The sequence below is a fragment of the Ictalurus furcatus genome, chromosome 7 (assembly GCF_023375685.1).
Source record: "Ictalurus furcatus strain D&B chromosome 7, Billie_1.0, whole genome shotgun sequence".
Lineage (NCBI taxonomy): Eukaryota > Metazoa > Chordata > Actinopteri > Siluriformes > Ictaluridae > Ictalurus > Ictalurus furcatus.
In genome coordinates this window covers 19,285,687-19,301,311 of record NC_071261.1, presented here as the reverse complement: position 1 = coordinate 19,301,311, position 15,625 = coordinate 19,285,687, and the positions used below count along the sequence as shown (strand labels likewise).

At 40.1% G+C, this 15,625-nt stretch overlaps 1 protein-coding gene across 9 annotated transcripts in view; it reads left to right on the top strand.

The window, feature by feature from the left end:
- mark2b (MAP/microtubule affinity-regulating kinase 2b) overlaps positions 1-15,625 on the top strand; it is a 48,400-nt gene that overhangs the window by 23,479 nt on the left and 9,296 nt on the right. For 6 of the 9 annotated variants that reach the window (XM_053629128.1, XM_053629126.1, XM_053629124.1 and 3 more), the window contains exons 2-15: positions 173-346; positions 1,643-1,696; positions 1,955-2,003; positions 2,929-2,994; positions 3,348-3,418; positions 5,337-5,393; positions 8,019-8,255; positions 8,391-8,510; positions 9,431-9,530; positions 9,647-9,759; positions 9,852-9,987; positions 10,087-10,223; positions 10,985-11,073; positions 12,514-12,657. In XM_053629128.1, coding sequence (XP_053485103.1) covers positions 173-346; positions 1,643-1,696; positions 1,955-2,003; positions 2,929-2,994; positions 3,348-3,418; positions 5,337-5,393; positions 8,019-8,255; positions 8,391-8,510; positions 9,431-9,530; positions 9,647-9,759; positions 9,852-9,987; positions 10,087-10,223; positions 10,985-11,073; positions 12,514-12,657 — 1,547 coding nt within the window. The remainder of the gene's footprint in view (positions 1-172; positions 347-1,642; positions 1,697-1,954; positions 2,004-2,928; positions 2,995-3,347; positions 3,419-5,336; positions 5,394-8,018; positions 8,256-8,390; positions 8,511-9,430; positions 9,531-9,646; positions 9,760-9,851; positions 9,988-10,086; positions 10,224-10,984; positions 11,074-12,513; positions 12,658-15,625) is intronic. The other 3 variants (XM_053629131.1, XM_053629130.1, XM_053629129.1) reach the window with 1 other exon arrangement.

Here is a 15,625-nt window from a genome sequence, read left to right as displayed (position 1 = left end):
TATGCAGAAATTTGGTGTTAAATCCTCACTACGCATGCTTTAGGGTCAAAGAGCATTTGTGCCATATACCGTGTACTTATGCCAGACTGGCCTTTACAGCAGAAACGGTGCAAGTGGAAATCAGTGTAAAGCGGTATGCATAACGAGTGCTTAATGTCTCGTTCCTCCTCAGACCCCCACAGAAGCCAAAGCAGGAGGACGTTCAAGCATGTCACGAAGCCGCAACACGATCAGCATGCCAACGGACGAGCAGCCGCATGTTGGAAACTACCGTCTGCTCAAAACCATTGGCAAGGGCAACTTTGCAAAAGTTAAATTGGCCAAACATATCCCCACAGGAAAAGAGGTAACGAGATAGTTTATCTTATTTGTCTCCACTCATTGTGTGTGTCTCACTCTCTCACTCTTTCTCTCACTCTCACCCTCTCTCACCCTCTCTTACCCTCTCTCTCTCACCCTCTCACTTTCTCTCTCTCTCTCTCTCTCTCTCTCTCTCTCTCTCTCTCTCTCTCTCTCGCTCTCAGTTTCAGATTCTTGTATTGGAGCACTTGTATTAAGTGCTATTGTTATTGATGTGTAGATGATGGGGCAGGGTATTTTGATTTTGTTTTTAAATATTTTTATGTTTTGACTTTCAGCATTGACCGAAGTAAAATACACTCTAAAGTAATGAAGTCGATCTACTCTACCGGTCAAAAATTTGTGGCCACTCGACTGAAATGTTTCTCATGATCTTAAAAACTTTTTGATCTGAAGGTATTTGATTAAATGTTTGGAATCTGTGTTGTAGACAAAAATATAATTGTGCCAACATTTTCATTTCTTTAATCAGGAAACTAACATTTTATTTACAAGAATTTTTTTTTTCGAAATAATATTCCGAAAAGCAGTCAATAAGAGTCCAGTTCAGTAGATGTGAACTCCTTTAATACTGTTTAAAAGCATCTCAGGGGGATTCCTCAAGAAACTGGTTGAGAAAATGCCAAGAATACATTTCTGGAAATTCTAGGCAAAACAGGGGGTCTACTTTGAAGATGCTAAAATATTAAATAATTTTGATTTATTTGGGATTTTTTTTTCACAACATAATATCCATAGTTCCATTTGTGTTACTTCAGAGTTTTGATGACTTTATTATTATTATTATTTTAAAATCTGGGGGGAAAATAATAAAAATAAAGAATGCGTGTGTCTAAACTTTTGACCGGTAGTGTATTTTCATATCAACTCGTGTAAGCATGAGGACAGCGTATTTTTGTCTAAGTTTAGGGTTAATATCCTGTTTTTGGCTTAGTGGTTAACACATTTGCGTCATACCTCCATAGTTGGGGGCTGGAATCTCGCCTCTGCCCTGTGTGCGTGGAGTGTGCATGTTCTCCCTGTGCTTCGGGGGTTTCCTCTGGGTTCTCCGGTTTCCTCCCCAGTCCAATGACATGCGTTGTAGGCTGATCATTATCTTTAAAATTCTCTGGTGTGTGTGAGAGAGAGAAAGAGAGCATGAGAGAGAGAGTGTATGAGAGTGTGCCCCGAGTCCCCTGGGCTAGGCTCCAGGCTCACCGCGACCCCGTGTAGCAGTACAGAAAATGGATGGATGGCTCCTGTTTGAGGTTGTTGCTTTTTCTGTCTCCTTATTCTGTTTTAGGTGGCAGTGAAAATCATAGACAAGACCCAGCTCAATTCTTCCAGTCTTCAAAAAGTGAGTCAAATTTTCTTTTCATTACAAGAAGAGGGGCTGAATGACTTGAGTCAGTGAGGCAGCAGCCTCTTTAGTTTTTCTTAATGTTTTTTTTTTTTTTTAATTTTTATGTTGGTTTTTTTTTTTTAATAAAAGATGAATACACAATCTCCGTCAGAATTATTTTAGACTGAAGTGGGTTTGGCTTGCTGTAAGTCTTTATGTATGAAGTATTGCCTAGATGGTGTTAAATAATCCCTGTGTTCATTCTGCCCTCAGCTCTTCCGAGAAGTGCGAATCATGAAGCTTTTAAACCATCCTAATATAGGTGAGTAAAGAGAAGTAGAAGAATCTCCTCTCCTGCAGAGTTGTGCAGTGTGTTATAAGATGCGGCTGATATGCATTAAAAATGATCTGTGTAAAACAATTAAAAATGAACTATGTAAATGATGTGTGTCAATTCTTCTGGTCATTTCATTGGCATTAAAATACATACAAAAATGTGAACAACATTTTAACAAATTTGACTCAAAAACCATGAGACCTGACAGGTTGGGTACTGATGTCCAGCAAGAAGGCGTGGTGCGGGGTTAGTGTTCCAGTTCATCCCGAAGATGTTTAATGGGGTTGAGGTCAGGGCTCTGTGCAGGCCACTCGAGGTCTTCCACTCCATCCTTGGCAAACCAAGTCTTCATGGAGCTCACTTTGTGCACAGGGGCGTTGTCATGCTGGAACGCGTTTACGCCTTTTAGTTCCATTGAAAAGAAAATTTCATGCTACTGTGCACAATGATATTCTAGAAAATAAAAAGTTTGGGGAAGGCTCACATGTGGGTGTGATGGTCAGATGTCCACATACTTTTGGCTATATAGTGTGTATAATCAGAATCCGCCATCCAAGTTTGGACAGTTTTTGCACTTGTAGTTATTATTGCTGTGAAACATTTAGTCTAGATGGATAACACTGTAAATAATATGTTGCATTTTGTTTCATGTTTTAAAATGTTTATATGGGAAGCATTTAGTTCACCTGAAATTCTTCCTACAACACACAAGCCAAATGTACTAATGCTCAAGATTTGTAACCTTCCTTTTATTTCCACTGTCTGTGGTTGCTTTTGGGTTGCCAAACGCCAAAGTAACGCTCCCTAAATCCCTTCTCGTGACATGTTTTGACAGCTGATGATCTCTCTCTCTCTCTCTCTCTCTCTCTCTCTCTCCCCTTCCCCCACCCCCTTTCCCTCTCCTCTCTAGTGAAGTTATTTGAGGTGATTGAGACTGAGAAGACACTGTATTTGGTTATGGAGTATGCCAGTGGAGGTAAGAAGACCAATCAGGCTTTATTTTTATTTATTTTTTATTAAAACTGCCAGGCTTAGCTAAACTAGGTGCATCATGTCGTTCCATGGCAGCTTGAGCTTGTGAGCACAGTTCCGATTTTGTTCTCAAGTAGTGTGTTGCATAATCAAAAAAAGTACAATAACTTAGTGACTCAGCAATGGCATCCCGTGTTCATCATAAATATAAGGAGTAGTTTATATTCAATTGTATTTTATTATGCCATCTCTGCATCCATTTCATCTACCATTTTTGTTTCTTTGTTTTTTTTTTCCCCCTCAAACTCTTTCACTCTCTCCATCTTTCTGTGTCCGTTCCTCACTTCCTCCATCCAGGCGAGGTTTTTGATTACCTTGTTGCTCATGGAAGGATGAAGGAAAAGGAGGCTCGTGCCAAATTCAGACAGGTATGTGTGTGTGTTTGCTTTGCTCCGTTTATACTGTGTATGTTCGTGTGTATCTGATATGAAAAGTATGTTTTGTCTGCTTGGTGTATCTGTGGAAGATCCATAATTAATGTCTGTGCTGATCTCTGCTGTATTTGTGGATGACAGACTTGTTTTTAACATCTGACTCAGGTGATCACAAGTGCATAGTTGAAATGGATAGAGCTTCACACTGGGTATTTTTCGTACGTCTTGAACGTGTCTTCAGTGACCATTTGCGATCATGTCGTGACTAGACGTGTTGCCAAATATACCAGAAGCAACCCATTATTATTTTGAAACCAGCCACGAAAATAACCCGATACCAAAACTCAAATGCACACTATATATATTTGACCGTCATATGATCACAATGCTGTAAAATTACAGTCCTCTCTAACTTAACGTTGCAAGGAGTTTTTTAACATCCTAGAAGTACTGAAACTCTTTTTAATTAGTTTTGTATGAATCTCATTAAGCTGTAGATGAATCATCACATTTCACTTCAGAGGTTTTCTTTTAGTCCAGTCCAAATATACACTACCGGTCAAAAGTTTGTGGACACTCGACTGAAATGTTTATCGTGATCTTAAAAGCTTTTGATCTTAAGGTGTATGATTTAAATGTTTAAAATCGGTGTTGTAGACAAAAATGTAATCGTGCCAACATCATTTCATTCCCGCACAAAATACATTTTTGAATAATAATAAAGAATGAGAGTGTCTAAACTTTTGAACGGTAGCGTATTTAAGTGTCCCTGTATTGTAGCTATTCTTTAGACTTTGTGTTTCAAGAACGTGTGCCTGGCCAACAGGAATTTGAAGTCTATGTCAGGAGTATTATGTGCTGCAAGACTTTCTGATTCTTAGTGCACTTGACAGCTTTAAATTAGATTCCTCTCTGCCCAACGATATAATGATATTTCCTTTAACACTGTTGCACTACGGATAATCACATACTAGCAGTAGTGCACGTTTTGATATAGTGAGTCAATTATGTTTTTCTAAAACTGATAGTTTCGGTTCTGAAATATAATTGGCTGAGCCGCGTTCAAGGCCATTGTAAAACACTCGATATATGCACGCCTGTGACCATGATAACTGAATTCTGTATTAATGCAACAGGTTTTACAGCAATAAAAATGCACCACTGAAGCCATTGTTGTGACTATGGAAACTTCTAATCTTTGCCCGCTATGTCGCTTAGCAACCAACGCTTATAAACGGAATAGTGAAATAATTGTTTGTAACTAATATTATTATTAATAACTTAAAGAATTTATTGAACACTGGTTGTTATTACATTTGTTTTGGTGCTGTTTTATAAAAGCAAGAAGTCACTCAAGGGCACGCGTTACAACGAGTTTAACCATGATAAAATAATTGTAACACAAGGCTTATTGCTTTAATCTAATCTTCGGAAAACTTCAAAGCCGTGACCAAACGCAATCGTGTCATCAAGTGTATCATGCGTAACAGTGTGGCTGGAAAATTAGCTCGCTTCCATGAGAGAACCCGTACACCTGGCAACACCGTTGACTACGTGGTCTTTTGATGATGTCGGTGACTCATCAAGCCTCAATTAGCATTCATCTTACAATTTAAAGTGGTCGCATGTGTTCCAGACCACTTCTGCAAGCGGTTTGAGTCATCAGATAACAAGCCGTGTTTGACCTCGTTCTAGCGCTGTCCTTTTGTGATCTGATCTCCTGAGATGGATGTTAATAGCAACTCTGCCAAGACAGAGGCTAATGCATGTACTCTTAGACACAGGCTACAGATTGGAGTTGAAACGTGCATAATTAGTAATCTAAAGTTTTTTCCCTGTATGTTACTTATCTCTTTTACTCCCCCCCCCGCTCCTGTTCTGTTTCTTTGTGTTTGTCTGTGTATCTGTCTAGATCGTTTCTGCTGTGCAGTATTGCCACCAGAAGTGCATTGTACACAGGGACCTAAAGGTAACAACACTTGTACCACTTCTTTGAGAGTGTGGATGGTCTTTCAAGGTTTATAAGTGCATGCACTTACACAAGAGTACAAGAACAGGGTCATCACTGCCTTTTCACGTCCATTTGCTCCATAAAAGCTCTTATAGCGCTTCCATCTTTATGTATGCCTAACCCTGACATGAATTAATCAGAACATAAGTGCATGTATGTGTACACTTCAATACAGTCCTCTGCACACTGCCCCGGTTTCACACATTCTCGGTTAGACTTTCTTTCTCTCTCTACAGTTAAAGCACAGTAACCCTGTACACAGTCTGTTTTACAGTCTTCTGTCCACCCATACACCCACTGTTCCCATGGCGATGCCCAACCCCATCCTTTACTCTTCATTAGTGTATAGGTGCAGAACCCTGTCACTCTGACCTTTGAGCTCTTGAGTTAATCTCCATGGTAGCGTTATTATTTTTTTAACAGCCTCTGACAGAAGTGCTTCCAGCGTTAGATCAAATGTGCAGCCCTGTATGCATGCGTGCACACAAGAATTGTCTAGAAATGTTGATTACTCTAATAGTAACTTACTTACTCGCTCAGAATACTGAGTTACAAGGTTTTAGTCTGGTGGATATGTGGATGTGGCTCCTGAATGTAGAATACCTTCATAACTGGGATGTGTATCATGGTTTGTTTTAATATTTAATTACCTGTAAAGGTTAATGAACAGAACTTTTTATTTACCTCATGGAAGAAGAAATGGTCTTTGGCCTTTATGTACTTATAAAAAGGAAAAAAACAAAGTATTTTCTTTCTGCAGATGAACATTGGTAATATAATAATATTCTGGTAATGTAATATAGTAATATACTGGAAATAATAATTGAAGTATTAAATATGTACACCTTTTTACAATGTAGTTCTTTCTTGGTCATAATACACCAAAATGTTGAACTGGTTCATAATGTAGGGAATTCAGTTACTTAACAAAATCGGTATTTCAATGAAATGAATTGTCCTGTTTAGCAGTAATAAAATAGGCTATGAGCCCAACTCCTCGTTTTATCCCTTAGCTTTGACAAAACCGAGAGGCAGATTGTGCTGATATGTTTTCACTTCAGACTGAATCACAGTCAAGCTGGTACTGTAAACCACGTCAGCCTTTTCTGAAGCAAATGTCCTTTCCATTTTCTCCCCTTGACATCCTGTGATGCAATCTAGTGAACACTAATACTTCTATCTAGACATTTTAGTCTAGTATTTATGTATCCATGCGTGCCTCTATGTCACACACACTCCAAAAATAGGTTAAAATACCAATAGGTTCATTATCAAGAGCTGTGGAAGCTAACTCCATTAGTGAAAACTTTAAGTGTTCACTAATTTGAAGGGAAAGATGGCCATTAGTATAGCCAAAGCATAATCTGAATGTGAACTCAGCTTGCCAAGCTAAATGTACATCATCATTATAAAACAGGTGCATAGCCAGGTTTTCAGGTTTCACATGCATCATATATATATATATAAAATGAGAGATCGATATAATATAATGTAATGTGGAATGAAGATTTTTGCACACATGACTCATGAGTGAGGGTCTGCTTGATTTATGTTCGTTTCTCTCCAGACTGACAGTGCTGTAAAAGTGCTGGTGTGTGTGTGTGTGTGTGTTTGAGAGGACCTTGACTGTTCATGGAGAGAGTGCAGGCATGTGTGTCGTCTGTCTATGGGTGGGTGGGTGGACTTGTGTGTGTAATGTGTAAGTTAGTTGATGTCAGCCGGCTAATATTTAACTGTGCCAGCCAAGCCCAGTTAGCACTCTGTATCTGTTGCTAGGCAATGTGGGCTTCCAGCTTGGCTAAAGTTGGTGGCTAAACATTTGAGTGGCAGCACAGAGAGCGCTCATGCATTTCAGTACCACCCCACACACAGATACATGGACACGCGCGTCTACACGAACGAAAGACCTTCTAAAGTCTATTTGAAGCGACCAGAACGAGAGCGTACAGTGGAGAAAAGCAGAGGAAGATCATCTGTAGGTTGCTGCTATTGCAAGACTGTGCTCCACTTTTAGTTTGTGCGATGTTATCCTTGCTGATTTAAGCTGACTCATCTTTACCTAGTAGGGGAGGGTAAAAATATGGCAAAAATATAATTGTGAAATACTTCCTGATACATGATGGCTAGGGTTATCTGTGTGCAATAAAAGCAACTGTGCAGTGTGCAGCTGATAAATAAATTATTAACGTCTAGTCAATAATCTGCTACAATGAGTAACAATGGAGTTAAAATACTGGCCTCAGAAAAGCGTGTCATGAAGATTGTATATTGAGAGTCTGGAACCAGCGAGCAACATTTTCCTACTTCATTGAATAGTTCATTTCATACTTTTGATATTTAAAACTTTGTTGAATCACTGTGTAATTTTGCTAGTAGCTGTCGCAATAAGAGGTTTTATGTTTTTTGTCTTTTAATTGGCACTTGTGCTCCTTTACTTCAAAGGCTGATATCATATCCCAGACCCGTCATCTAGCACTGTTTTCATATTTTACCCTTGAACACTCTGCACCCCTTATCTACCACAGGCTTGTGAGTTCAATATTTCCTTGATTTTTCCTCTCTCCTTCCTCCTCTTCCCCACAGGCTGAAAACCTTTTGCTAGATGCAGATATGAACATTAAGATAGCAGACTTTGGTTTCAGCAATGAGTTTACCGTGGGAAATAAGCTGGACACGTTCTGCGGCAGCCCCCCCTACGCCGCCCCTGAGCTCTTTCAAGGCAAGAAGTACGACGGGCCCGAGGTGGACGTCTGGAGCTTGGGGGTCATTCTCTACACACTGGTCAGCGGCTCCCTGCCCTTTGATGGACAGAACCTGAAAGTAAGAGAGAAGAAGGAGGGGAAAGATTGTTTGATGACAAACCTCTTGTCTGTTCATCATTTTTCACTTTCTGACTTGGAGCCAATATGCCTGACTCTCTCTCTCTCTCTCTCTCTCTCTCTCTCTCACACACAGGAGCTTAGAGAGCGTGTATTGAGGGGGAAGTACAGGATTCCCTTCTATATGTCTACAGACTGTGAGAATCTGCTGAAGAAATTCCTTATTCTCAACCCAACCAAAAGAGGCAGTCTAGAGGTGCTTTAAAAAAAATAAATAAATAAAAACAAATGCACATTTTAAGTGCTTTATCTGATTCTACATAAAACATTTTACCAAATGGAATCACATACCTCAGCACATTTTATTACTTTAATGCTGCTATACTCTTTGACTGATACTTTATGATACATCAATGTCAAACCATGAATTTTAGGACGCCATCTTTACTAGTTTCAGTTTTGCTAGGAAAGCAGATTTAAATCATATCGATCACAATGTGGATACTATACATTATTGAACCTGAACAAATCACTACCTTTTAAATAAACAGAGAACATTATCTTTCCACAACTGTGCATCAATTAGCTGTACATGACAACAGTTCATCGTAACCATAAGGAAATGTAGAATAATTAGGCGACTCTGATTCTCTGTCTTTAATTTGGCTGGTTAAATCCTGTGGTAAGTGATCATCCTCTCAAGAAAAACTCTGCAAAGCTGTGTAGTAGTGCATAAGAGTAACTCACCCAGATCAACTGTTTTTGTTTTTCTTCTTCATAGGAGAACGCAGCCATCGTTATTCTGTAATTGCAGCACTTTTGATTTTTCTGTTTTTTCTGGACATTGCTAATGTAGAAAGCTAGTTTGTTTGCCAGCTCTGAATCTTGTAGCATTCTTCAAATTATGAGTTTATGAATGGTTCATGAATTATAGAATGGGCTAACAGAAAAGACTGTTCAGCTTTATAATAGCATAAAACAGTAAAACATGCATGTGTATTATATAATTGTTAATCACAGCATGTCCTCTCGCTCTCTTTCCTTGTATCTCTCTCTCTCTCGCTCTCTCTCTCTCTCTCGCTCTCTCTCTCTCTTGCTCGCTCTCTCTCCCACTTTCTCTCCTTGTATCTCTCACTCTCTCTCGCTCTCTTTCTCTCTCTGCATTGTTCTAAGCAGCAGATCATGAAGGACCGCTGGATGAATGTGGGTCATGAGGAGGAGGAATTAAAACCCTACATAGAGCCCCAGCCTGACTATAAGGACCCCAAGAGAACAGGTAAGGGTATGTGTGTGCGTAAGAAAGTGATGGAAACATGAGAGAAACACGAACAAAATAGTATAAGCTATATACGTGTGTATGCATGTTAGTAACACACTTCTTATTTCAAATAGATATAATGCTGCAAATGGGCTACACACAAGAGGACATTCAGTATTCACTTGTCAACCAAAGATACGATGAAATTATGGCAACTTACCTTCTGCTTGACTACAGAAACTCTGAGGTACACCGACGCATACACATTCTTCAGTTCCTGGCTCACACGAATGCGATTTACTCGTGTTTTAACTTGTCTCTAATATTTTGATGACTCAGCTTGATGAGGGTGTCAACATGCTGATCAAACCACGACCAGGAAGTGACCTCACAAACAGTAATGCACCGTCTCCACCTCACAAGGTACAACGCAGTGTGTCCTCTACTCAGAAACCACGAAGGCCCGCAGATCAGGGTGAGTTCTGGAAATAGCAATTGAGCTTGTCATGGCACTTAACTCTTAATTTAGTCCCACCTCTTGAGGTTTCTTTTCTTTCTTTCTACATTTCTCTAGTCACATACTCTAAAAGGCCTCAGGGGGATAACAAGTACACAGCTGAGGATTCTGGACGAAAAGGGTCCAGTGGCTCGACCAAAGTGCCACCCAGCCCCATCGTCCCAGGAGACAAAAAGAGCTCCGCACCCTCCACTGTAAGTGTGTACATGTGTACATGAGACACAACATAGTTTCTTACTTGAATAGCTGTGTGTAAATAAATAAATAAATAAAAAGTCAAGATGTCGTTAAAAAAATGTATGTGTAGTGTATATGTCAAATTAATCAGATTTCTTGTTGCTTCACTATGTTATGTTTCTTATACTGCTTGATACTGTTATGTTTCTTATACTGCTTTCTTATACTGCTTCCATTTAAAAAATTTCAAAATACTTCTTTACACATGAATAATTCATACAGTTAGGCAAAATCCCAAAATGGCGTCCGATGCACTGTATATGCTCACCACAATGAGTATAACAATTTCCTTACATACTGCACTATATATGTCCATATTAATACCTTTTTGCCGGTTGGGAATGTACTGCCTACATGTAATGTTACTTTGTTTTTTTGGGGGTTTTTTTGGATATTGAATTAGTAAGTTCATACATCTTTTAAAAATATTTTTAAACCAAATTATGCCATAAATGGCACATTTTTATTTCCATTAATTCACAACCCTTCTTACATCATGTGACACTGGGCTTATTTGGCCAAAAAAGTTTTTTTTTGTTTGTTTGTTGTTGTTGTTTTTGTTTTTTGTTTTTAAATACATATTTCAATAGACTGACCTTAAGCTCAGTGCATATTTATTATGAAATTTAAATTAGTATTCAAACAGTGGCATTCGTTTTGCCAGCCGAAATGCGTAGCAGCTGATTGCTAACCTTGATTTTGGTGCATGACCCTACAGAACAGTATCCTATCCACGGGCACGAGCCGCAGCAGAAACTCTCCACTCACTGAGAGAGCCTTGCTGGGAGTCCAAAACGGCAAGGACAGGTACATACGGCTGCGCACACAGTCTTTGAACCTTAACAAATAATATTTGATGGATAGTAGATTTTCCACTTCCTTACAGTTCCTTTTTCTCTGATAGAAACGCGCTCACATGCACACGTAATGCAACCCTATTATGTCTGTATGCTAGAAATGGTTACCCACTGGTTACCAGCTCAGGCTGGCCTTGAATCTCCGGTGGGTAACCAACCAAGAATCCCTGGGTTTGGCCATCACTGATCATCAATGGTGCAGGAAAAACGAATCATGCTTTCATACCTATATACGTGTGCTATACGTCTCTCTCCACATTACCACACCTCTCTGAGAACACATGACCTTATTTCCTTGATTCCCCCCACTCCTCACCATTCCGTCTTTTGATCGAATCCCCCACCCCCCCATCCCTTGCAATGCTTTAAAGTTTGGGCTTTAATGTGCAGAATGTATTCAATGAATATCCATAACGATGTGTTTGTTATGTATGTCCTATCGCATATGTGGACTTTTAGGGACATGTTACAGTGCCTGCTACAATCAGATTTCTCTGTGCGGAAAGCACTGTTTTTTCTTTATGCCCTTAGCAGTGTGAGTGCTCATTAGAAAACTTGATGCAAATGCTGTATAGTATGTGTGTGCTGATATATCATCATGAAAATGAAAACACTCTAATCACAGTACCTACGGCATCTTGTGCAAAATATTAACTAGTGCTCTGCTGTCTTTGGTTTTGCTTTTGTTTACTACCCCCTTACCTACACTTTCCTACATCGCTCTCATTCTCTCAGTCTTTCTCTAGTCCTTGCTCACGCACTCATTCATTTCTAAGGCATTTCAGGAAGCTCTGTAAGTGTTGTGCTTTATCTTTTTCTCTCTAGTCTGTCTTTGCACACTGATTTTTGTTTTTCTTTTTTAATCCATGTTTAAAAGGATTAGCAAAGCTTGTGTTGGAAAAAGGCACCGTTCAGTTTGTAAGACTTCTGTAGTTGACCTGTAATAGGCTTACTCTCTATGTTCTTCTTTGTAAGGTGATAGCATGGTTTGTTTTTTTTTTTCTCAGCAAGCACTGCTAATCCTTGTTGGTGGGTGTGTGTGTGCGCTTCTCCTTTCTGCCCCCCCCCCCAACACTCTGTTTGACCCCCCTCCCCTCTCTCTCTCTCTCTCGCGTTCGCTTGTTTGCTCACTTGTACCAGCCTGCGCTGTCACTGTATATACTCACTGCCCAAACTCACACTTTCCTTTGTGCTCTTTCTTTGTGTCCTCTGGGTGCTGTCTCTCTCTGTCACTCCCTTTCTCCTTGTCCCTATCTCCCCATTGTCAGATAATTATGCCTTCTAATAAAATCCTCTTTCCTCCCTCAACACATATACGACCATGACTATGTGTGTGATGGTGCGTGTGCACGTGTACGGTGCCACTGCTGTATGTTGTCACCACCATCAGCCTGAACACACCCGGGTCCCGCGCCTCCACGGCCTCGGCCGGCGCCGTACTCACATCCTCCTCGTCCTCGCGTTCCCGTCATCACAAGTCCATGTCCTCCTCAGCCCACCCCTGCCCCGCTGACCTGCACGCACACCAGCCCAGGCAAGTTCACACCGAGCCACACGCACTCTGAGAAACTTTTTTGCATTGAACAAAGCGAGGGGGAGGGGAATGCTCGGTGAAGGACTCGCACAAAGACCTTGCTGGCTGAAGAAAGGAAAGCTTGTCAGGGAGGCCTGTAACTGCCTTATGTTATAAACTAAAACACCGATGGTTTAATATCATGGTTCTTGTGGGGGAGGGGGGTTGTGCGATAATTTTTAAAGATTTAGTTTTATTTGACTGCTCATTTTAATTGAATGAATGGGTTTAATCCAAACTTAACTAGCTCAAAAACTATTGGGCCTGTGTGTATATATAGGTTTCCTTTAATATCATTGTATATTTGTATATTTCTGATGAGAAATCGTCATTCTGACAAATTTTCTAAATATTTTCAAATAGAGAGATGAGGTTCTGGGAGAGGGTTATGATAACGATAGACGAACCAAAAGAACAGCAGTGCTGATGGTCCATTCTTCCAATTTCTCCCCATTCCTTCACAGTTTAATTACCTCTCCAGTTGTTCTGGCATCGCCTCCTGCCGACAACACCAGCCACGTGTTTACTTAACATCTGTGCAGCCACATGAGAAAGCATTTCCTAATCAGCTTAATGTCTTTACCCTGTTGTAATGGGTTTTGTGCACGGTGTACACACCTTTTTAGAGATGACACCAGCATGATCACTGCATGGTGAAACATTCATTCATTCTTTCACCCACAAAACCACATCTTGCTCTCTGACCCTTTTTATACTTGTAATTGTTTCTCCAGTTTCATAAACCATAGATATTGTGTTTGGAATTAAAGGTTAGCATTAGCCTGGTAGCTTGTATGCGTCACTGGGAGTGAATGGCTGAAGGACAAAGCCTGCTCTGTTGCATGCAGTGGACTCCGACTCTTCCACTTGAGCTTGGGGATAAGTGAAAGAAGATTCCACTGCCCTGCCTCAATGCTGCTCTCCAAGTTCTGCTCTGTCTCTATACACTGTACTTATTTTTCTGTCTACTAATCCTTCTACTAAGTATATATGGGGAATGTTGTTGTGGTGCAATGTCTGTGGAAGAGCTTTGCCCTTAGGTTTGGGTTTCATTCAACCGATTAATGGTAGCTCAATTAGCGCTACTTAAACCTTCCCTTTGGGAAATAATGAGTGTGTATCCACTTCTGTTGATTATACAAGCACTTTGTAATGTAAAATGTATGTGTTGTGTTGTCTTCATAAGTAGTTGTTTACGCAGACCCTTGAACTTATGCACATATTATAGTCCCCTCTGATAGTATTGGAATGGCAAGGGCAATTGTTTTGTTCGTTTGTTTGCACTATACACTGAAGACATTTGTGATTGAGATCAAAAGATGAATATGAGACAGTAGATGCGAATTTCAGCTTTCACGTCCTGATATTTACATCCGCTTGTGTTAAACAACTTAGAACATACCACCTTTTGTTTGAACCCACCCATTTCTCAAGTGATCAAAAAAATTGGAACAGGTGCTTCTTGTTGCCCAGTTATGCCCTGTTAGGTTGATTCTTTACACTATGAATAGCTCTGAATGTCTACTCATGGTTTGAGCCCTAGGTTTCACCTGTGAAGACTGCATTTGTTGCTAATCAACATTAAGATCAGAGGCAATGATTTTGAAGCTGAGAAAAGAGGGAAAATCTATCCAAGCCATTGCACAAGCATTGGGCATAGCCAATACAGAATTTTGGAATGTCCTGAAAAAGCAAGAAACCACTGGTGTACTAACAAGCAGACACGGAACAGGACGGCCAAGGAAAACAGCAGCAGTTGATGGCAGAAACATGTGGGAGCTGTGAAGAAAAACCCAAAAAACAACAGTTGGACATCATCAGCAACGTCCAAAGGGCAGGGGTGAAGGTATCACAATCCACCCTTTGAAGAAGACTCCAGAAATATAGAGGCCATACCACAAGCTGCAAACCACTCATCATCACTAAGAATCTGAAAGCCAGATTCGCAAAGAAACACAAGAGATGAGCCACAAAATTTCTGGAACCAAGATGAAAGTGATGGAAAGGCCAAAGTGTGGAGAAAGAAACGGTCTTTGTCTGCCAACAAAGGTGCCATGTTCCTTTGTTTAACACGTCTTGATGTAAATATCAGGAAATAAAATCTGAAATTCAGATCTATTCTCTCGTGTTTATCTTTTGATCTCAAACACAAATATCTTCCGTGTATAACAAAAAAATAATAATAAAAGAAGGTTGTTGGCACACCAGGAACCAATCCTGCGAGGCTGAATTGTGTACATGCTTGGATTCAAAGCTGCCAGTTCATCTTAATGGATTATGGCAGATTTAGCTTGCTGAGTAGAAGAGTATACCTGGTTATCATGTATCCAAATCTTTATAGTTGGGTTGTTTTGGAGGAGTTTTCTTTAACATATGTTACGTAATAATCGGCTCTGGTGCTGTGTTTTGAGTACCGTTACTGTTGTAACAGCACATCATGCAATCCGGTGTAGCTTGACTTAAGTGCTTATTTGGAATTCAGTGTGTTTTTGTAACTGACACCATTTAGTAGTTCGACAGCTCAACCGACAAATTGGCGAAAGGTTTAATATACTATAATAATAAATTCTACTAGACTGCTTTGGGCACTCCTAGACAGCTCTGAGCCAGGACAAGACACAGCATACAGCTTATTGGTTGCTGGTTCTGGCAGGGATTGCTCGTTAGTACTTCAGTTTTTGGCTTAGAAAAGTTATTTTGTGGACACGTGAACTTGAGCACAATTTCTATGCGATTTTTAAGAACCTGCTTCCTGAATCTCACCTTAAACATTATATGTGAGCTTTCAGGACCACGAGTTGATGAGACGTGATGTCTGCCGAGTTCTCTTTCTATGCAGAGCATATTTCTTTATTTTGGAGATTATATAACACATTGTACCAGTACACTGCAGGAGTGAGTCATTATCACACATCCCTGTATCTCACAC